Raw genomic sequence first — 24,035 nt, 5'->3', positions numbered from 1 at the left:
CCCCTTGCCCTGGTGGTCTAGTGGGGTCCCTGTATGGCCACAGTGTCCACTCCAGCGCGCGCGGTCTGTCTCCCGGAAACCGCGCCGGATCGCTATTTCAGAGGGTCCTGCCTGGGGGACCCTCTTACCTTCTCCCGAAGATGCGGCCACGCGATCCAGGAGAGCATCAGCAAGTGTGTGCCTGAAGTAACCGAAGCCCCCTGCTGTAAGTACCCGGCAACCAGGGCACGGGAGTATACAGCGCCGCTGGGGGAGGTGATGGAGCCCTTGAAGTCTTCTTTCTTATCAGGGCTGCCTAGTGCAGCCCTCCCTGTTAGCTGCCTGCACTGAAGGCACGAACTTACAAACTGAGGAGGCAGCGCTGTGCATCCTGGGAATAGTCAAAGCTTTTAGCCTGTTGGTGCCTCGGATCAAGATCCAACTCTACACCCTGATGTAATTCCCTGTGGAATCACAGTGTACCCCGCTGCAGAAATAGCAATTAAAGGATAAAGAAGACCAGTAACCTGACTCGTTCAGGTCAGACACTCCTGGGTGTGAGGTTCTTGACTGGAGGAATGAGTAGCAGTGGAGATTGAGTTTGCGAAGGAGATCTTTACCCTCTTCCAGAGTCCGTACAGTATAGGGTTTAACTTAGACCTCCACTACAAGATGAAACGGGAACCCCAACTTGTATTTATAACCATGTTCCCTCAGTAGAGCGGTTACTGTATGCAGGTCTCTCCGTTTGGCATTGGTCGAGGGGGCAAGGTTTTAAAAGATTTGAAGTTTAGATCCTTCAAACAGGATGCCGGAAGAGAATCTTAAAAGAAAGCAGTTTAAGGATCATATCCCTGGGAGGGTCGGTATCCTTCGGTCTAGGGCATAGAGCCCTGTGTGCCCTTTCAATTAGAAAAATAAGAATTTACTCACCGGTAATTCTATTTCTCGTAGTCCGTAGTGGATGCTGGGAACTCCGTAAGGACCATGGGGAATAGCGGGCTCCGCAGGAGACTGGGCACTCTAAAAGAAAGATTAGGTACTATCTGGTGTGCACTGGCTCCTCCCTCTATGCCCCTCCTCCAGACCTCAGTTAGGGAAACTGTGCCCGGAAGAGCTGACACAATAAGGAAAGGATTTGGAATCCCGGGTAAGACTCATACCAGCCACACCAATCACACCGTACAACTCGTGATACTATACCCAGTTAACAGTATGAATAACAACTGAGCCTCACGAAAAGATGGCTCATAACAATAACCCTTTAGTTAGGCAATAACTATATACAAGTATTGCAGACAATCCGCACTTGGGATGGGCGCCCAGCATCCACTACGGACTACGAGAAATAGAATTACCAGTGAGTAAATTCTTATTTTCTCTGACGTCCTAGTGGATGCTGGGAACTCCGTAAGGACCATGGGGATTATACCAAAGCTCCCAAACGGGCGGGAGAGTGCGGATGACTCTGGAGCACCGAATGAGCAAACTCAAGGTCCTCCTCAGCCAGGGTATCAAACTTGTAGAATTTTGCAAATGTGTTTGAACCCGACCAAGTAGCAGCTCGGCAAAGCTGTAAAGCCGAGACCCCTCGGGCAGCCGCCCAAGAAGAGCCCACCTTCCTCGTGGAATGGGCTTTTACTGATTTAGGATGCGGCAGTCCAGCCGCAGAATGTGCAAGTTGAATCGTGCTACAGATCCAGCGAGCAATAGTCTGCTTTGAAGCAGGAGCACCCAGCTTGTTGGGTGCATACAGGATAAACAGCGAGTCAGTTTTCCTGACTCTAGCCATCCTGGAAACATAGATTTTCTGGGCCCTGACTACGTCCAGCAACTTGGAATCCTCCAAGTCCCGAGTAGCCGCAGGCTCCACAATAGGTTGGTTCAAATTAAACGCTGATACCACCTTAGGAAGAAATTGGGAACGAGTCCTCAATTCCGCCCTATCCATATGAAAAATCAGATAAGGGCTTTTACATGACAAAGCCGCCAATTCTGATACACACCTGGCCGAAGCCAAGGCCAACAGCATGACCACTTTCCGCGTGAGATATTTTTGCTCCACGGTTTTAAGTGGCTCAACCAATGCGACTTTAGGAAATCCAACACCACGTTGAGATCCCAAGGTGCCACTGGAGGCACAAAAGGGGGCTGAATATGCAGCACTCCTTTAACAAAAGTCTGAACTTCAGGCAGTGAAGCCAGTTCGTTTTGGAAGAAAATCGACAGAGCCAAAATCTGGACCTTAATGGAACCCAAGTTGAGGCCCATAGTCACCCCTGACTGTAGGAAGTGCAGAAATCGACCCAGCTGAAATTCCTCCATTGGGGCCTTCCAGGTCTCACACCAAGCAACATATTTCCGCCATAAGCGGTGATAATGTTTTGCGGTCACATCCTTCCTAGCTTTAATCAGCGTAGGAAATGACTTCCTCCGGAATGCCCTTTTCCTTTAGGATCCGGTGTTCAACCGCCATGCCGTCAAACGCAGCCGCGGTAAGTCTTGGAACAGACAGGGCCCCTGCAGTAGCAGGTCCAGTCTGAGCGGCAGAGGCCAAGGGTCCTCTGAGATCATTTCTTGAAGTTCTGGGTACCAAGCTCTTCTTGGCCAATCCGGAACAATGAGTATAGTTCTTACTCCTCTCCTTCTTATTATTCTCAGTACCTTGGGTATGAGAGGAAGAGGAGGGAACACATAAACCGACTGGTACACCCACGGTGTCACTAGAGCGTCCACAGCTATCGCCTGAGGGTCCCTTGACCTGGCGCAATATCTTTTTAGCTTTTTTTTGAGGCGGGACGCCATCATGTCCACCTGTGGCCGTACCCAATGGTTCACAATCAACTGGAAGACCTCTGGATGAAGTCCCCACTCTCCCGGGTGGAGGTCGTGCCTGCTGAGGAAGTCTGCTTCCCAGTTGTCCACTCCCGGAATGAACACTGCTGACAGTGCTATCACGTGATTCTCCGCCATCAAAGAATCCTTGTGGCTTCTGCCATTGCCACCCTGCTTCTTGTGCCGCCCTGGCGGTTTACATGGGCGACCGCTGTGATGTTGTCTGACTGAATGAGAACCTGTTGGTTTTGAAGCAGGGGTTCTGCTTGACTCAGGGCGTTGTAAATGTCCCTTAGTTCCAGAATATTTATGTGTAGGGAAGTTTCCTGACTTGACCATTGTCCTTGGAAGTTTCTTCCCTGGGTGACTGCCCCCCAACCTCGGAGGCTTGCATCCGTGGTCACCAGGACCCAGTCCCGTATGCCGAATCTGCGGCCTTCGAGCAGATGAGCACTCTGCAGCCACCACAGCAGAGACACCCTGGCCCTCGGGGACAGGGTGATTAACCGATGCATCTGGAGATGCGATCCGGACCACTTGTCCAACAGATCCCACTGGAAGATCCTTGCATGGAATCTGCCGAAGGGACTTGCTTCGTAAGAAGCTACCATCTTTCCCAGGACTCGCGTGCAGTGATGCACCAACACCTGCTTTGGTTTCAGGAGGACCCTGACCAGAGATGATAATTCCTGGGCCTTCTCCTCCGGGAGAAATATCTTCTTCTGTTCTGTGTCCAGAATCATGCCCAAGAACAGCAGATGCGTCGCAGGAATCAGCTGCGACTTTGGGATATTCAGAATCCAGCCGTGCTGATGCAGCACTTCCTGAGATAGTGCCACGCCGACTAGCAACTGCTCTTTGGACCTCGCCTTTATAAGGAGATCGTCCAAGTACGGAATAATCATGACTCCGTTCTTTCGGAGGAGCATCATCATTTCGGCCATTACCTTGGTAAATACCCACGGTGCCGTGGACAGACCAGACGGCAACGTCTGGAATTGGTAATGACAGTCCTGTACCACACCCTTGAGGTACTTTGAACTTGAACTTTTTTATATAAATGTTCAAGGATTTTAAATTTAGAATGGGTCTCACCGAACCGTCTGGTTTCGGTACCACAACATTGTGGAATAGTAACCCCGTCCCTGTTGAAGGAGGGGTACCTTGATTATCACCTGCTGAAGATACAGCTTGTGAATTGCCGCCAGTACTACCTCCCTTTCTCTGAGGGCAGCAGGCAAGGCTGATTTGAGGTAACGGGCGAGGGGGAGTCGCCTCGAACTCCAGCTTGTATCCCTGTGATACTACTTGCAGAACCCAGGGATCCATCTGTGAGCGAGCCCACTGGTCGCTTAAGTTCCGGGGACGCGCCCCCACCGCACCTGGCTCAGCCTGTGGAGCCCCAGCATCATGCGGTGGACTTAGAGGAAGCGGGGAAAGATTTTTGATCCTGGGAACTGGCTGTCTGGTGCAGCCTTTTTCCTTCTTCCCTTGCCTCTGGCAGAAAGGAAGCGCCTTTGACCCGCTTGCTTTTCTGAGGCCGAAAGGACTGTACCTGATAATACGGTGCTTTCTTAGGCTGTGAGGGAACCTGAGGTAAAAATTTTGACTTCCCAGCTGTTGCTGTGGATACGAGGTCCGAGAGACCATCTCCAAACAATTCCTCACCCTTATAAGGCAGAATCTCCATGTGCCTTTTAGAATCAGCATCACCTGTCCACTGCCGGGTCCATAATACCCTCCTGGCAAAAATGGACATTGCATTCTGGATGCCAGCCGGCAAATATCCCTCTGTGCATCCCTCATATACAAGACGACGTCTTTGATATGCTCTATGGTTAGCAAAATAGTATCCCTGTCGAGGGTAACACTATTATCTGACAGGGTATCAGACCACGCTGCAGCAGCACTACACCTCCATGCTGAGGCAATTGCAGGTCTCAGTATAGTACCTGAGTGTGTATATACAGACTTCAGGATTTCCTCCTGCTTTCTATCAGCAGGCTCCTTCAAGGTGGCCGTATCCTGAGACGGCAGTGCCACCTTTTTTGACAAACGTGTGAGCGCCTTATCCACCCTAGGGGATATCTCCCAACGTGACCTATCCTCTGGCGGGAAAGGGTACGCCATCAGTAACTTTTTAGAAATTACCAGTTTCTTATCGGGGGAAACCCACGCTTCTTCACACACTTCATTCAATTCATCTGATGGGGGAACAAAACACTGGCTGCTTTTTCTCCCCAAACATAAAACCCCTTTTTAGTGGTACTTGGGTTAATGTCAGAAATGTGTAACACATTTTTCATTGCCGAAATCATGCAACGGATGCCCCTAGTGGATTGTGTATATGTCTCAACCTCGTCGACACTGGAGTCAGACTCCGTGTCGACATCTGTGTCTGCCATCTGAGGTAGCGGCCATTTTTGAGCCCCTGATGGCCTTTGAGACGCCTGGGCAGGCGCGGGCTGAGAAGCCGGCTGTCCCATGGCCGTTACGTCATCCAGCCTTTTATGTAAGGAGTTGACACTGTCGGTTAATACCTTCCACATATCCACCTACTCTGGTGTCGGCCCCGCAGGGGGTGACATCACATTTATCGGCACCTGCTCCGCCTCCACATAAGCCTCCTCATCAAACAAGTCGACACAGCCGTACCGACACACAGCACACACACAGGGAATGCTCTGACTGAGGACAGGACCCCACAAAGTCCTTTGGGGAGACAGAGAGAGAGTATGCCAGCACACACCACAGCGCTATTTAATCAGGGATTTACACTAATAGAAAGTGATTTTTCCCTATAGCTGCTTTTTATATACAGTTTGCGCCTAAATTTAGTGCCCCCCCTCTCTTTTTAACCCTTTGAGCCTGGAAACTGCAGGGGAGAGCCTGGGGAGCTGTCTTCCAGCTGCACTGTGAAGAGAAAATGGCGCCAGTGTGCTGAGGGAGATAGCCCCGCCCCTTTTTTGGCTGACTTCTCCCGCTCTTATAATTGTATTATGGCAGGGGATTTTTACACATATATAGCTTATTAGGCTATATTATGTGTTGTTTGCCAAAGTTAAGGTACTCTAATTGCAGCCCAGGGCGCCCCCCCCCCCCCCCCAGCGCCCTGCACCCATCAGTGACCGGAGTATGTGGTGTGCATAGGGAGCAATGGCGCACAGCTGCAGTGCTGTGCGCTACCTTAATGAAGACCGAAGTCTTCAGCCGCCGATTTCCAGGACGTTCTTCTTGCTTCTGGCTCTGTAAGGGGGACGGCAGCGCGGCTCCGGGACCAGACGACCGAGGCTGGGCCTGTGTTCGATCCCTCTGGAGCTAATGGTGTCCAGTAGCCTAAGAAGCCCAAGCTAGCTGCAAGCAGGTAGGTTCGCTTCTTCTCCCCTTAGTCCCTCGTAGCAGTGAGTCTGTTGCCAGCAGATCTCACTGAAAATAAAAAACCTAACAAATACTTTCTTTACTAGGAACTCAGGAGAGCCCCTAGTGTGCAACCAGCTCAGGCCGGGCACAGATTCTGGAGGAGGGGCATAGAGGGAGGAGCCAGTGCACACCAGATAGTACCTAATCTTTCTTTTAGAGTGCCCAGTCTCCTGCGGAGCCCGCTATTCCCCATGGTCCTTACGGAGTTCCCAGCATCCACTAGGACGTCAGAGAAAATAGAAATGTCCTCCAAAGGGAGAAGATGAGCAAATAATCGAATAAGATAGGGCTCAATTTCACTCGGTATTACTGTTTCAGGAATGTTACATATTCGAAGATTGTTAAGCCTCTCCCGGGTCTCCAAATCTTCATTCTTATCCCTCAAGACATCAAGCTCATTATAGTAGTAGTCCATATCCTTAGAGAAGTTGTTATGGTCTTCCTGGATCTTATTAATATGGGTTTTAAGTAGGGCGGTGCAAGAAGAAAGTTCCGTCATGTCAGTTTTAAGCTCGCCTACAGCTTTTTGAAGGGCGGAAGTAAAAGATTTTTAAGGTCCATAATGAGAGCCTGCAGATTCTGAATATCGCCCCTAGTGGCAGGAGACAAAGTCAGATTCATCTCAGACGACAGCGAAGTATTCCTAGGGGATGGAGTCAAAGGTTTCTTTTCTTGACAAAGGAAATGATGAGAGATTTCTTAGGGCCCCCTTTTCTTAGTTTTCGCTGACAGATGGCTCACAGTACCATACACTGGTAACAATGTGTAATAGATACAGGTCGTAGAAGAATAATGAAATGATACCCACTTCTATAACGGTAAGCTCTGGGTCAGAAAGTATGGCAATCAATGTGGCATTGTCAGTTGAAAGGCTTATATGAGAAAGGGAGAAGAGTACGGATCCAGCACAAATTCACGGGAGAGGCAGCAGCCCAGGATAAAGCTGTCAATGGGATACAGGAACTTGGGCGCTAGTGCCTAGAAAGAGAATTACAATAAATGTGGCGTATGGCCCTTTAACATATAATTCCTCTCCAGAGCTATAGTGTGCTCAGTGCAGCGCACTTAGGGCCAAACGTGCAAACTAACCAATATATGCAGGTTTCAGCAGGATCCTATAACTGCCTCCAGGTGACATATGCAGCCAGTGGAGTATGCAATAGCCGGGACTGAAATGGCTGCCACACAGTACCGTGTACTAGGCCTATTCACCTGCTTAGAGTGTGAGGCCGGAGGGCAGGTACTCACGGCAGAGTTGCAACCAGGTCCGAGAACGGGAGCTGGAGGCAAGATGGCGGGCGCTGCAGCTTCCACATCGCCCACTGCAGGTTCGTGCGTGGCTCTCCTCTGTGTCTCTAAATTTAGCACATCTACGATTAGTTACTCAGGCATCCGGGGGGACGCCCAGCACAGGGCTAATTCGCCACGCAAGTCTGGCCCTCTCCCCCCCAGCACGGGTGCAAAAGCATTGCACGGTGGCGATGCTTTTGCACCCGCCGAGTAGCTTCCAGCCTGCGCTAGCTAAAATCATTTTCCATAGTTTCAATTGCAGAAATGCGAAGCGCGAGTTGGTGGATTTATAGAGGAATTCATGGTTAGTATTTAGCAGCTTTAGGTGTAATTAAAACGCTATAGAATTTTTTATAATAAAATACATAAATAATACATGTGCTTTGTTTTTATAATGAGAGAACCAATAAACCCCACAGGACGTTTTCAGTAAGAAAGCATACAGTAAATATAAGCACACTTGTGTCCTCATAGCTCAGACTGCAGTCAGTGGAGCTCCTGTGACATCACCGCTTCTCTGCATGAACCACCAATCCAAGTAGCGAATTTCTGCAGAGTTCCTGCAAGCTTGATATATCGGTGTAGTTTAATAGATCTACAATGTCTAGGTTGACAATCATTAGGTCAACACCACATGGTCAACATGCATTAGGTCAACAGGATAAATGTCGATAGATGAATGGTCGACAGATAAAAAATGTAGACTATTTTTATATATTAGCCCCAATTCTAACCCTAACCCTCCCCCTAAAGCCTAACCCTAACCGTCCCCTCCAGTAGCCTAACCCTGTATGTACTCCTTGGTGCCTACCCTAACCATCCCCTCCCGTAGCCTACCCTATATGTCCTCCTTGGTGCCTACCATAACCATCCCCTCCCGTAGCCTAACCCTGTATGTACGCCTTGCTGCCTAACACTCCTCCTAGTGCCTAACCCTATATGTCCTCCTTGGTGCCAAACCCTAACCATACCCTTCCAGTGCCTAACCCTAATCGTACCCTCCCGTAGCCTAACTCTAACCATCCCCTCCTGTAGCCTAACCCTATGGAGTAAATTTACTAAGGTGGGAGTTTTTTTTAAAACCAATCAGATTCTATCTATTATCTTCTAGAAGCAGCTAGATAAATGTAAAGTAGAATCGGATTGGTTGCTATAAGCAACATCACCAGTTTTAAAAAAAACTCCCACCTTAGTAAATATACCCTTATATGTCCTCCTTACTGCCTAACCCTAACACTCCCACTAGTGCAGCCGTGGCCAACGCGTGGCTCTTGAGCCGCATGCGGCTCTTTCTTTATTCAAATGTGGCTCCCAACACTCAAAGTCACCTGACCACAACAGATCCTGAAAACCGGTGCACTCCAGCAAGACACACAGCAGCACTACGGCGACTGAAAACTGAGGGAGCCAGATACTAAGCTGTAGTGACATATGAGGGTGGGCTGGAGTGACACAAGGGGGGGCTGGCTGGAGTGACACAGAAGGATCCTGGCAGGAGACATAATGGGGGAGCTGACTGGCGTGATAAAGGAGGGTGCTGGCAGGAGTGACACAGGAGGGTACTGGCTGGAGTGACACAGGAGGGTACTGGCAGGAGTGACACAGGAGGGTACTGGCTGGAGTGACACATGGGGGAGCTGGCAGGAGTGACACATGGGGGAGCTGGCAGGAGTGACACGGGAGGGTATTAGCAGGAGTGACACATTCACACATGGGCTGGCTGGAGTGACACAGGAGGGTGCTGACTGGAGTGACACATGGAGGAGCTGAAGTGTATTATGTGAATATTGCTGTTTCAAGATACGTTATGTGGATCTGGATTTTGTAATTATTTTATGTGGCTCTGGCTTTAAAAGTGTCCTTTTCAATATATTTTATGTTGGCTCTGGCTTTAAAATTTATTTTATGTGGATCTGGCATTTTCATTGTATTTTATACCAGGGGTGTGGCCTAGCAGGCACAAGGCCACACCCCATTTTTGCACACGCGCCTTCGGTTTGATGTCGGCTCTTGACGTACCTAACAAGGTTTTTTGGCTCTTTGTCTGACTGGTTGGCCACCCCTGCACTAGTGTCTAATCCTAAAAATGTTGAAAAAACATGGGGGGGGGGAAACATGTCGACCATTTTCATGTTGATCTTTTGTCACTGTTGACCTAATGCATGCGATGCTGTGGAGTCGACCTTTGGATTGTCGATCTTTCATCCATACACCTGGATATACACCCTCTGCGTACTCAGTGAAGCAATTTCCCCCTAACATGGCAGAGCTGAAAGAGCATGGTAGATGTATCCAACTAATTATAAACACTTCGGGGTATATGCAATTCCGGACGAATTGCGGCTTTTTTTAGCCCGTTTTTAAATTCGACACAATTCGACCATCGAATCCTGGCCGGCGGGTGCCGGAATTCGACATATTCAATTAAAAAACGGATTCGACAGTCCCGCTGTCGAAAAACGGACCAATTGACGGATAAGTGCGTCCTGGATTCGACTTTTCGGACGGCAAAAAAATGGTTAAAAAACCCTAAAAAAAATTGCGTGGGGTCCCGCCTCCTAAGCATAACCAGCCTCGGGCTCTTTGAGCCGGTCCTGGTTGTAAAAATACGGGGGGGAAATTTACAGGGGATCCCCCGTATTTTTAGAACCAGCACCGGGCTCTGCGTCCAGCTAGTGGAGCCCGGTGCTGGTGTTAAAAATAAGGGGGACCCCTACATCTTTTGTCCCCCGTATTTTTTGCACCAGGACCGGACGCAGAGCCCGGTGCTGGTTCTAAAAATACGGGGGATCCTCTGTCAATTTTCCCCCCGTATTTTTACAACCAGGACCGGCTCAAAGAGCCCGAGGCTGGTTATGCTTAGGAGGGGAGACCCCACGCATATTTTTTTTTCAGGATTTTAACACATTCCCACCCCTTCCCACTGAAAACCATGCTCTCTCTATTAGTCAGTTAAAAAAAAAATAAGAATTTACTCACCGGTAATTCTATTTCTCATAGTCCGTAGTGGATGCTGGTGACTCCGTAAGGACCATGGGGATTAGCGGCTCCGCAGGAGACTGGGCACAACTACAAAGAAAGCTTCTAGACTACTGGTGTGCACTGGCTCCTCCCACTAAGACCCTCCTCCAGACCTCAGTTAGGATACTATGGAAGAGCTGACACAATTAGGAAGGATTTTGAATCCCGGGTAAGACTCATACCAGCCACACCAATCACACCGTATAACTCGTGATACAATACCCAGTTAACAGCATGATAACAACTGAGCCTCTCAACAGATAGCTCAACAATAACCCTTTAGTTAAGCAATAACTATATACAAGTATTGCAGACAATCCGCACTTGGGATGGGAGCCCAGCATCCACTACGGACTATGAGAAATAGAATTACCGGTGAGTAAATTCTTATTTTCTCTAACGTCCTAAGTGGATGCTGGGGACTCCTTAAGGACCACGGGGATTATACCAAAGCTCCCAAACGGGCGGGAGAGTGCGGATGACTCTGCAGCACCGAATGAGAGAACTCAAGGTCCTCCTCAGCCAGGGTATCAAATTTGTAGAATTTAGCAAACGTGTTTGCCCCTGACCAAGTAGCAGCTCGGCAAAGTTGAAGAGCCGAGACCCCTCGGGCAGCCGCCCAAGAAGAGCCCACTTTCCTTGTGGAATGGGCTTTTACTGATTTAGGATGCGGCAGTCCAGCCGCAGAATGTGCAAGCTGAATCGTACTACAGATCCAGCGAGCAATAGTCTGCTTAGAAGCAGGTGCACCCAACTTGTTTGGCGCATACAGGATAAAAAGCGAGTCAGTCTTCCTGACTCCAGCTGTCCTGCAAACATAAATTTTTAGGGCCCTGACTACATCCAACAACTTGGAAGCCTCCAAGTCATTCGTAGCCGCAGGCACCACGATAGGTTGGTTCAGATGAAAAGCTGATACCACTTTAGGGAGAAACTGGGGACGAGTCCTCAATTCTGCCCTATCCATATGGAAAATCAGATAAGGGCTTTTACATGACAAAGCCGCCAATTCTGAAACCCGCCTGGCCGAAGCCAAGGCCAACAACATGACCACTTTCCACGTGAGATATTTTAAATCCACGGTTTTCAGTGGCTCAAACCAATGTGACTTTAGGAAATCCAACACCACGTTGAGATCCCAAGGTGCCACTGGAGGCACAAAAGGAGGCTGAATATGCAGCACTCCCTTAACAAAAGTCTGAACTTCAGGTAGTGAAGCCAATTCTCTCTGGAAGAAAATCGATAGAGCCGAAATCTGGACCTTAAGGGAACCCAATTTAAGGCCCATAGTCACCCCTGACTGTAGGAAGTGCAGGAACCGGCCCAGCTGAAATTCTTCCGTTGGGGCCTTCCTGGCCTCACACCACGCAACATATTTTCGCCATATGCGGTGATAATGGTTCGCGGTTACTTCTTTCCTAGCTTTTATCAGCGTAGGAATGACTTCCTCCGGAATGCCCTTTTCCTTCAGGATCCGGTGTTCAACCGCCATGCCGTCAAACGCAGCCGCGGTAAGTCTTGGAACAGACAGGGCCCCTGCTGCAGCAGGTCCTGTCTGAGCGGTAGAGGCCATGGGTCCTCTGACATAATTTCTTGAAGTTCCAGGTACCACGCTCTTCTTGGCCAATCCGGAACAATGAGTATAGTTCTTACGCCTCTTCTCCTTATTATCCTCAGTACCTTTGGTATGAGAGGAAGAGGAGGGAACACATAAACCGATCGGTACACCCACGGTGTTACCAGAGCGTCCACAGCTATCGCCTGCGGGTCTCTTGACCTGGCGCAATATTTTTCTAGCTTTTTGTTTAGGCGGGACGCCATCATGTCCACCTGTGGTTTTTCCCACTGGTTTACAATCATTTGAAAGACTTCTGGATGAAGTCCCCACTCTCCCGGGTGGAGGTCGTGCCTGCTGAGGAAGTCTGCTTCCCAGTTGTCCACTCCCGGAATGAACACTGCTGACAGTGCTAACACGTGATTTTCCGCCCATCGGAGAATCCTTGTGGCTTCTGCCATTGCCGTCCTGCTTCTCGTGCCGCCCTGTCGATTTACATGGGCGACTGCCGTGATGTTGTCTGACTGGATCAGTACCGGCTGGTTTTGAAGCAGGGGTTTTGCCTGACTTAGGGCATTGTAAATGGCCCTTAGTTCCAGAATATGTATGTGCAGGGAAGTCTCCTGACTTGACCATAGTCCTTGGAAGTTTCTTCCCTGTGTGACTGCTCCCCAGCCTCGAAGGCTGGCATCCGTGGTCACCAGGACCCAGTCCTGTATGCCGAATCTGCGGCCCTCTTGAAGATGAGCACTCTGCAGCCACCACAGCAGAGACACCCTTGTTCTTGGAGACAGGGTTATCAGACGATGCATCTGAAGATGCGATCCGGACCACTTGTCCAACAGGTCCCACTGAAAGGTTCTTGCATGAAACCTGCCGAATGGAATCGCTTCGTAGGAAGCTACCATTTTTCCCAGGATCCGCGTGCAGTGATGCACCGACACCTGTTTTGGTTTTAGGAGACCTCTGACTAGAGATGACAGCTCCTTGGCCTTCTCCTCCGGGAGAAACACTTTTCTCTGTTCTGTGTCCAGAACCATCCCTAGGAACAGCAGGCGTGTCGTAGGGACCAGCTGTGACTTTGGAATGTTTAGAATCCAGCCGTGCTGTTGTAGCACTTCCCGAGATAGTGCTACCCCTACCAACAACTGCTCTCTGGACCTCGCCTTTATCAGGAGATCGTCCAAGTACGGGATAATTAAAACTCCCTTCCTTCGAAGGAGTATCATCATTTCCGCCATTACCTTGGTAAAGACCCTCGGAGCCGTGGAGAGACCGAACGGCAACGTCTGGAATTGGTAATGACAATCTTGTACCACAAACCTGAGGTACTCCTGGTGAGGATGGTAAATGGGGACATGTAGGTAAGCATCCTTGATGTCCAGCGATACCATGTAATCTCCCTCGTCCAGGCTCGCAATAACCGCCCTGAGCGATTCCATCTTGAACTTGAATTTTTTGATATATGTGTTCAAGGATTTCAAGTTTAAAATGGGTCTCACCGAACCGTCCGGTTTCGGTACCACAAACATTGTGGAATAGTAACCCCTTCCTTGTTGAAGTAGGGGCACCTTTACTATCACTTGTTGTGAATACAGCTTTTGAATTGCCTGTAACACTGCCTCCCTGCCTGAGGGAGTGGTTGGCAAGGCAGATTTGAGGAAACGGCGGGGGGGAGACGTCTCGAATTCCAGTTTGTACCCCTGAGATACTATTTGAAGGATCCAGGGATCCACCCGTGAGCGAGCCCACTGCTTGCTGAAATGCTTGAGACGGGCCCCCCCCGTACCTGGCTCTGCCTGTGGAGCCCCAGCGTCATGCTGTGGACTTAGAGGTAGCGGGGGAGGACTTTTGCTCCTGGGAACTGGCTGTATGCTGCAGCTTTTTCCCTCTACCTCTGCCTCTGGGCAGAAAGGACGCGCCTTTAACCCGCTTGCCCCTATTGGGCCGAAAGGACTGTACCTGATAATACGGTGCTTTCTTTGGTTGTGAGGGAACATGGGGCAAAAAAGTAGACTTCCCAGCTGTTGCTGTGGAAACGAGGTCCGAGAGACCATCCCCGAACAATTCCTCACCCTTATAAGGCAGAACTTCCATGTGTCGTTTGGAATCTGCATCACCTGTCCACTGCCGAGTCCATAACCCTCTCCTGGCAGAAATGGACATTGCACTAATTTTGGATGCCAGCCGGCAAATATCCCTCTGTGCATCCCTCATGTATAAAAGTGCGTCTTTTATATGCTCTACGTTCAGCAAAATAGTGTCCCTGTCTAGGGCATCTATATTTACTGACAGGGAATCTGACCACGCAGCAGCAGCGCTGCACATCCAGGCTGAAGCTATAGCCGGTCTCAGTATCACACCTGTGTGTGTATATATAGATTTCAGGATAGCCTCCTGCTTTCTATCAGCAGATTCCTTCAGAGCGGCCGTATCCGGAGACGGTAGTGCCACCTTCTTCGACAAGCGTGTGAGCGCTTTATCCACCCTAGGGGATGTTTCCCAGCGTGACCTATCCTCTGGCGGGAAAGGGTACGCCATTAGTAACCTCTTAGAAATTACCATCTTTTTATCAGGGGAAGCCCACGCTTCTTCACACACTTCATTTAACTCTTCAGATGGAGGAAAAGCTACTGGTAGTTTTTTCTTTCCAAACATTATACCCTTTTTTGTGGTACCGGGGGTAACATCAAAAATGTGCAACACATTTTTCATTGCCTCAATCATGTAACGTGTGGCCCTACTGGAAGTTACATTAGTCTCTTCGTCGTCGACACTGGAGTCAGTATCCGTGTCGAGATCTGTGTCAACCATCTGAGGTAGCGGGCGTTTTAGAGCCCCTGATGGTTTTTGAGACGCCTGGGCAGGCACAGGCTGAGAAGCCGGCTGTCCCACATTAGGTATGTCGTCAAACCTTTTATGTAAGGAGTCGACACTATCACGTAATTCCTTCCACAGCACCATCCACTCTGGTGTCCACCCCGCAGGGGGTGACATCACATTTACAGGCATCTGCTCCGCCTCCACATAAGCCTCCTCATCAAACATGTCGACACAGCCGTACCGACACACCACAAACACACAGGGAATGCTCTGACAGAGGACAGGACCCCACAAAGCCCTTTGGGGAGACAGAGAGAGAGTATGCCAGCACACACCAGAGCGCTATATAACACTGGGATCCCACTATCAATGAGTGTTTTCCCTATAGCTGCTTTTTTATATATATTACATATATATATCTATACTGCGCCTAAATTTAGTGCCCCCCCTCTCTTTTTTACCCTTCTGTAGTTTTCTCAGACTGCAGGGGAGAGCCAGGGAGCTTCCTTCCAGCGGAACTGTGAGGGAAAAATGGCGCCAGTGTGCTGAGGGAGAAGCCCCGCCCCCTTTTCGGCGGACTTTCTCCCGCTTTTTCTGTGATACTGGCAGGGGTAATTTTACATCTATATAGCCTCTGGGACTATATATGATGTATATTTTGCCAGCCAAGGTGTTATCTATTGCCCTCAGGGCGCCCCCCCCCCCCCAGCGCCCTGCACCCATCAGTGACCGAAGTATGAGGTGTACATGAGGAGCAATGACGCACAGCTGCAGTGCTGTGCGCTACCTTGGTGAGGACTGAAGTCTTCTGCCGCCGATTTTCCGGACCTTCTTCGTGCTTCTGGCTCTGTAAGGGGGACGGCAGCGCGGCTCCGGGAACGAACACCAAGGTCGGGTCCTGCGGTCGATCCCTCTGGAGCTAATGGTGTCCAGTAGCCTAAGAAGCCCAAACTACCACCTGTTAGGTAGGTTCGCTTAAAAACCTAAATATACTTTCTTTCTAGGTGCTCAGGAGAGCCCCTAGTGTGCATCCAGCTCGGCCGGGCACAAGAATCTAACTGGAGGAGGGTCTTAGTGGGAGGAGCCAGTGCACACCAGTAGTCTAAAAGCTTTCTTTGTAGTTGTGCCCAGTCTCCTGCGGAGCCGCTAATCCCCATGGTCCTTACGGAGTCCCCAGCATCCACTTAGGACGTTAAAGGAAAAAAAAAAAATTTAAAAAAAATAAGAATTTACTCACCGGTAATTCTATTTCTCGTAGTCCGTAGTGGATGCTGGGGACTCCGTAAGGACCATGGGGAATAGACGGCTCCGCAGGAGACTGGGCACATCTAAAGAAAGATTTAGGACTATCTGGTGTGCACTGGCTCCTCCCCCTATGACCCTCCTCCAAGCCTCAGTTAGGAACTGTGCCCGGAAGAGCTGACACAATAAGGAAGGATTTTTGAATCCCGGGTAAGACTCATACCAGCCACACCAATCACACCATATAACACGTGATAGGAACCCCGGTTAACAGTAACAAATGGAGCCTCTGAAGAGATGGCTCACAACAAAAACCCGATTTTTGTAACAATAACTATGTACAGGTATTGCAGACAATCCGCACTTGGGATGGGCGCCCAGCATCCACTACGGACTACGAGAAATAGAATTACCGGTGAGTAAATTCTTATTTTCTCTGACGTCCTAGTGGATGCTGGGGACTCCGTAAGGACCATGGGGATTATACCAAAGCTCCCAAACGGGCGGGAGAGTGCGGATGACTCTGCAGCACCGAATGAGAGAATTCCAGGTCCTCCTCAGCCAGGGTATCAAATTTGTAGAATTTTGCAAACGTGTTTGCCCCCGACCAAGTAGCTGCTCGGCAAAGTTGTAAAGCCGAGACCCCTCGGGCAGCCGCCCAAGATGAGCCCACCTTCCGTGTGGAATGGGCTTTTACAGATTTAGGCTGCGGTAAGCCTACCGCAGAATGCGCCAGCTGAATAGTGCTACAAATCCAGCGCGCAATAGACTGCTTAGAAGCAGGAGCACCCAGCTTGGTGGGTGCATACAGGATAAACAGCGAGTCAGTCTTTCTGACTCCAGCCGTCCTGGAAATATAAATTTTTAGGGCCCTGACTACGTCCAGCAACTTGGAATCCTCCAAGTCCCTAGTAGCCGCAGGCACCACAATAGGTTGGTTCAAGTGAAAAGCTGAGACCACCTTAGGGAGAAACTGAGGACGAGTCCTCAATTCTGCCCTATCCATATGGAAAATCAGATAAGGGCTTTTACAAGACAAAGCCGCCAATTCTGAAACCCGCCTGGCCGACGCCAAGGCCAACAGCATGACCACTTTCCACGTGAGATATTTTAATTCCACAGTCTTAAGTGGTTCGAACCAATGTGATTTCAGGAATGCCAAAACCACATTGAGATCCCAAGGTGCCACTGGGGGCACAAAAGGAGGCTGAATATGCAGTACTCCTTTAACAAAAGTCTGAACTTCGGGCAGTGAAGCCAGTTCTTTTTGGAAGAAAATCGACAGAGCCGAAATCTGGACCTTTATGGACCCCAATTTGAGGCCCAACGTCACCCCTGCAAGTGCAGGAATCGACCCAGTTGAAATTCCTCCATCGGGGCCTTCATGGCCTCACACCAAGCAACATATTTTCGCCAAATGCGGTGATAATGTCTTGCGGTGACATCCTTCCTGGCTTTGATCAGGGTAGGGATGACTTCCTCCGGAATACCTTTTTCCTTCAGGATCCGGTGTTCAACCGCCATGCCGTCAAACGCAGCCGCGGTAAGTCTTGGAACAGACAGGGTCCCTGCTGCAGCAGGTCTTGTCTGAGCGGCAGAGGCCAAGGGTCCTCTGTAAGCATCTCTTGAAGTTCCGGGTACCAAGCTCTTCTTGGCCAATCCGGAACCACGAGTATGGTTTTCACTCCTCGCCTTCTTATTATTCTCAGTACCTTGGGTATGAGATGTAGAGGAGGAAACACATAAACCGACTGGTACACCCATGGTGTCACTAGAGCGTCCACCGCTATCGCCTGAGGGTCTCTTGACCGGGCGCAATATCTTTTCAACTTCTTGTTGAGGCGGGACGCCATCATGTCTACCTGTGGTTTTTCCCACCGGTTGACCAGCATTTGGAAGACTTCTGGATGAAGTCCCCATTCTCCCGGGTGGAGGTCGTGCCTGCTGAGGAAGTCTGCTTCCCAGTTGTCCACTCCCGGAATGAACACTGCCGTCAGTGCTAACACATGATTCTCTGCCCATCTGAGAATCCTTGTGGCTTCTGCCATCGCCATCCTGCTTCTCGTGCCGCCCTGTCTGTTTACATGGGCGACCGCCGTGATTTTGTCTGACTGGATCAGTACCGGCTGGTGTTGAAGCAGGGGTCTTGCCTGGCTTAGGGCATTGTAAATGGCCCTTAGCTCCAGGATATTTATGTGAAGCGAAATCTCCTGATTTGACCACAGTCCTTAGAAATTTCTTCCCTTTGTGACTGCCCCCCAGTCCCGAAGGCTGGCATCCGTGGTCACCAGGACCCAGTCCTGTATTCCGAATCTGCGGCCCTCTAGTAGATGAGCCCTCTGCAGCCACCACAGTAGCGACACCCTGGTTCTGGCCGATAGGGTTATCCGCTGTTGCATCTGGAGATGGGACCCGGACCATTTGTCCAACAGGTCCCACTGGAACGTCCTTGCGTGGAACCTTCCGAATGGAATTGCTTCGTACGAAGCTACCATTTTTCCCAGGACTCGTGTGCATTGATGTACCAACACTTTTCCTGGTTTTAGGATGTCTCTGACCAGAGATGACAATTCCTCGGCTTTTTCCAGTGGAAGAAACACTCTTTTCTGGTCTGTGTCCAGAATCATTCCCAGGAACAGAAGACGTGTCGTCGGGACCAGCTGTGACTTTGGAATGTTTAGAATCCAGCCGTGCTGTTGTAGCACTTCCTGAGAAAGTGCCACCCCCACTATCAACTGTTCTTTGGACCTCGCCTTTATCAGGAGATCGTCCAAGTACGGGATAATTAAAACTCCCTTCTTGCGAAGGAGTATCATCATTTCGGCCATTACCTTGGTAAAGACCCTCGGTGCCGTGGATAACCCAAACGGCAGCGTCTGGAACTGATAGTGACAGTCCTGTACCACAAATCTGAAGTACTCCTGGTGCGGAGGGTAAATGGGGACATGCAGGTACGCATCCTTGATGTCCAGGGATACCATGTAATCCCCCTCCTCCAGGCTCGCAATAACCGCCCTGAGCGATTCCATCTTGAACTTGAACCTTTTGATATAAGTGTTCAAGGCTTTTAAATTTAAGATGGGTCTCACCGAACCGTCCGGTTTCGGTAACACAAACATTGTGGAGTAGTAACCCTGTCCTTGCTGAAGGAGGGGTACCTTGACGATCACTTTCTGTGAATACAGTTTTTGTATAGCCACCAACACTGCCTCCCTGGCAGAGGGAGTTGCCGGCAAGGCAGATTTTAGGAAACGGCGGGGGGGGGGGGGGGGGGGAGACGTCTCGAATTCCATCCTGTACCCCTGAGATACTACTTGAAGGACCCAGGGATCCACTTGTGAGAGAGCCCACTGTGTGCTGAAAAACCTGAGACGTGCCCCCACCGTTCCCGATTCCGCCTGAGCAGCCCCAGCGTCATGCTGTGGACTTACCGGACGCAGGGGAGGACTTCTGCTCCTGGGAACTAGCTGTGTGCTGCAGCTTTTTCCCCCTTCCTCTGCCCCTCGGCAGAAAGGATGAGCCTCTAGCCCGCTTATTTTTCTGGGGCCGAAAGGACTGTACCTGATAATACGGTGCTTTCTTTTGCTGTGGGGTAGCCTGTGGCAAAAAAGTCGATTTCCCAGCAGTAGCTGTGGAATCGAGGTCTGAAAGACCTTCCCCAAAAAGTTCCACCCCTTTATAGGGTAAAACTTCCATGTGCCGCTTGGAGTCGGCATCACCTGACCATTGCCTAGTCCATAACCCCCGTCTGGCGGCAATGGACATAGCGCTTATTTTTTATGCCAGCCGGCAAATATCCCTCTGTGCATCACGCATGTATAAGACCGCGTCTTTTATATGGTCAATTGTTAGCAAAATATTGTCCCTATCCATGGTATCAATGTTTTCCGACAGGGAGTCTGACCACGCAGCAGCAGCACTGCACATCCAAGCTGATGCAATAGCGGGTCTCAATATAATGCCAGTGTGTGTGTATATAGCTTTTAGGGTACTTTCCAGCTTTCTATCAGCAGGTTCTTTTAGGGCGGCCGTATCCGGAGACGGTAGTGCCACCTTCTTTGATAAGCGTGTCAGCGCTTTATCTACCCTAGGGGGTGTTTCCCAGCGTGACCTATCCTCTGGCGGGAAAGGGTACGCAGCCATTAACCGTTTAGAAATGATCAATTTCTTATCTGGGGAAGTCCACGCTTCCTCACACACCTCATTTAATTCGTCAGATGCAGGAAAAACTACTGGTAGCTTTTTCTCACCAAACATAATACCCTTTTTTGTGGTACCTGGGGTATCATCAGAAATGTGTAATACATTTTTCATAGCCTCAATCATATAACGGGTGGATCTATTGGAGGGTACACTCGTCTCATCATCGTCGACACTGGAGTCGGTATCCGTGTCGACATCTGTATCTGTCATCTGAGGTAGCGGGCGTTTTATAGCCCCTGATGACATTTGAGACGCTTGGACAAGCACAAGCTGAGTAGCCGGCTGTCCTATGTCGTCAAACCTTTTATGTAAGGAGCTGACACTGTCACGTAATTCCTTCCATAAGTCCATCCACACTGGTGTCGACCCCGCAGGGGGTGACATCACATTCACAGGCATTTGCTCCGCCTCCACATCATTATCCTCATCATACATGTCGACACAGCAGTACCGACACACAGCAGACACACAGGGAATGCTCTTACAGAGGACAGGACCCCACAAAGCCCTTTGGGGAGACAGAGGGAGAGTATGCCAGCACACACCAGGGCGCTATATAACACAGGGATATCACTATACAGAGTGTTTTCCCCTATAGCTGCCTATAATATATATATATATTGCGCCTAAATTGTGCCCCCCCTCTCTTTTTTACCCTTTCTGTAGTGCAGGACTGCAGGGGAGAGCCAGGGAGCTTCCTTCCAGCGAAGCTGTGAGGGAATAATGGCGCCAGTGTGCTGAGGGAGTCGGCTCCGCCCCTTTTTCGGCGGGCTTTCTCCCGCTATTTTATCGTTTCTGGCAGGGGTTAATATACACCTATATAGCCTCTGGGGCTATATATGGTGTTAGTTTTGCCAGCCAAGGTGTTATTATTGCTGCTCAGGGCGCCCCCCCCCCCCAGCGCCCTGCACCCATCAGTGACCGCAGTGTGTGGTGTGCATGAGGAGCAATGGCGCACAGCTGCAGTGCTGTGCGCTACCTTGGAGAAGACAGAAGTCTTCAGCCGCCGATTTTCCGGACCACCTTCTTGTTTCTGTCTCTGTAAGGGGGACGGCGGCGCGGCTCCGGGAACGGACGACGAGGTTGGGTCCTGTGTTCGATCCCTCTGGAGCTAATGGTGTCCAGTAGCCTAAGAAGCCCAAGCTACCACCACTTAGGTAGGTTCGCTTCTTCTCCCCTTAGTCCCTCGTTGCAGTGAGCCTGTTGCCAGCAGGTCTCACTGAAAATAAAAAACCTAAACTATACTTTCTTCTAGGAGCTCAGGAGAGCCCCTAGTGTGCATCCAGCTCAGCCGGGCACAGAAATCTAACTGAGGCTTGGAGGAGGGTCATAGGAGGAGGAGCCAGTGCACACCAGATAGTCCTAAATCTTTCTTTAGATGTGCCCAGTCTCCTGCGGAGCCGTCTATTCCCCATGGTCCTTACGGAGTCCCCAGCATCCACTAGGACGTCAGAGAAATATATAATACTTGTGTCTTCTAATAGACAAACCAAGTACATAATCCCTTCTAATATAAATAGATATGCTATTAGCAATAAAAAAACACACAAAAAAAACATGTTTTTAAACATTTTTATTAGATTCCGCCAGCAAAGTGAGGCGGAATGAAATTGACGAAATTACTGTCGAAAAGCACTGTTGTCGAATCGACATTCTTCAATTGAATATACTTTTGTCGAAAAGCCGCATTTTTACCACTGCAGACATGTCTAATTTTAAAAATGTCGAATTGCAAAAAGTCGAATCTGAAACGTCCGTTTTTTTGTCGAAAAGTACTGTATTGCATTGTCGTATCCAATTCGACATGTTGTTTTTTTGTCGAAAATGCCCCGTTTTTCGACTTTTGCGGCAATTCGACCGCAATTGCATATACCCCTTCATATTTTACAGCAGACCAGCGTCGATATATAAAATATTAAATAGTGGCTTTGCCTGCTCTGCAATGTACATTTTGCTAGCCATTCCTATCCTCCAAAACCCCTTGCCTGAGAATAAGCACTGCATACAGATGTTTCTTTCATATGCATGATTGCAGCCCAACACAACAGTTTCATTCTGTCCAGCAAACAGTAGTTGCATGATGCCAACCAGTACTTACAGGACCACATGGTGTAGGAATTAGATCCTGGTGACGCGGTCGCAGGTTTGGCAGAGGCAGGTCACAGGCGTCACTGTTTTGTGAAACAACAGACCTGTGGAGGAGAAAACAGCTATTTACCAGAAGCAACTGCACAAAAGCATATCCCATGCTCATTATAGCTACACATGGTATGCCACAAATACAAGAGAACTTGTGGCCAGACCTTACTAAAACACAAGGCTCCCTTTTAGGGCAAGCGGCAGATTTAAATTCAGCTCTTACTAATTTAATGCATTTTATTTTAAGTTTTAATACAACTTGGCGTGCACTTAAATCTGATAAATGATCATTGTTATTGAAGTATTAAGTTCAGACAGGACAGTTTTATGATGCGCTCTAGTAAAGTATGTAGGCTGGGTGACTGATACCCCTTTCACATTGCAAAAATAACCCGGTATCAACCCGGTGTATTGCCGAGTCGCTGTGCAGTGTGAAAGGGGCCATGGCGAATTCCCGGGTCGCCTGACCAGTAATTCAACCAAGGAATAAAGAAGGGTTATTCCCAGGTTAAATACTGGGTCAGGAGCAGTGTGAACGGGTTGCCGGGTCGATGCGACCTGGGACCCGTGTTCACTGCATAGGGAGAGGCAGCGTGGAGATAATCATCTCCCAGCATCGCCTCCGCCCCCGCCACCGATGACAACGCGGTCCCAGTCCACGATAGCAACCCGACCCGGCATTTGCCATGTGAAAGCGACATTAAAAGTAAAAAATAGGATTTTAATACCTACCGTTAAATCCTTTTCTCTTAGTCCGTAGAGGATGCTGGGGTTCCAAAAGGACCATGGGGTATAGACGGGATCCGCAGGAGACATGGGCACACTATAAGACTTTGAATGGGTGTGAACTGGCTCCTCCCTCTATGCCCCTCCCCCAGACCTGTTAGAAAACTGTGCCCAGAGAGACGGACATTTCGAGGAAAGAATTTAATGTTTAAACACGGTGAGTGTCCTACCAGCTCACACCTCAAACATGCCGCAGAATGTGGCATTCAATAGAACACCAGCTGACGGCATGGAAAAACCATACAGCAAAATGCTGACCGAAAACGTAACACGACTTGTGTGCATCATGACCGATAATCAGATATCGCATGTCATGGCACGAATAATTGCAGCCACAGACATGACTGCAAGAAACACCACATGAGTGCAACGACAACCCATAGCTGCAGATACAGTATGCACTGGGACGGGCACCCAGCATCCTCTATGGACAAAGAGAAAAGGATTTACCGGTAGGTATTAAAATCCTATTTTCTCCTATGTCCTAGAGGATGCTGGGGTTCGGGTTTATACCAAAGCTCTAGACCGGGCGGGAGAGTGCGGACAACTCTGCAGCACCGATCGAGCAACCTGAGGTCCTCAGCAGCCAGGTTATCAAACTTGTAGAACTTAGGAAAAATGCTTGAACCCGACCAAATAGCCGCTCGGCAAAGTTGAACCGCCGAGACTCCACGGGCATCCGCCCAAGAAGAGCCCACCTTCCTGGTAGAATGGGCCTTCACGACTTCGGTAACAGCAATCC

General features: G+C 49.6%; 1 protein-coding gene across 1 annotated transcript in view; it reads right to left on the bottom strand.

Moving 5' to 3' along the window:
• LOC134966369 (uncharacterized) overlaps positions 1-24,035 on the bottom strand; it is a 241,952-nt gene that overhangs the window by 178,222 nt on the left and 39,695 nt on the right. Inside the window, exon 2 of the mRNA XM_063943042.1 lies at positions 22,467-22,560. Coding sequence (XP_063799112.1) covers positions 22,467-22,560 — 94 coding nt within the window. The remainder of the gene's footprint in view (positions 1-22,466; positions 22,561-24,035) is intronic.

The sequence above is a fragment of the Pseudophryne corroboree genome, chromosome 10 (assembly GCF_028390025.1).
Source record: "Pseudophryne corroboree isolate aPseCor3 chromosome 10, aPseCor3.hap2, whole genome shotgun sequence".
Taxonomy (NCBI): Eukaryota; Metazoa; Chordata; class Amphibia; order Anura; family Myobatrachidae; genus Pseudophryne; species Pseudophryne corroboree.
Note: the sequence above shows the minus strand (reverse complement) of the source record. Positions and strands in the feature narration are given on the sequence as shown.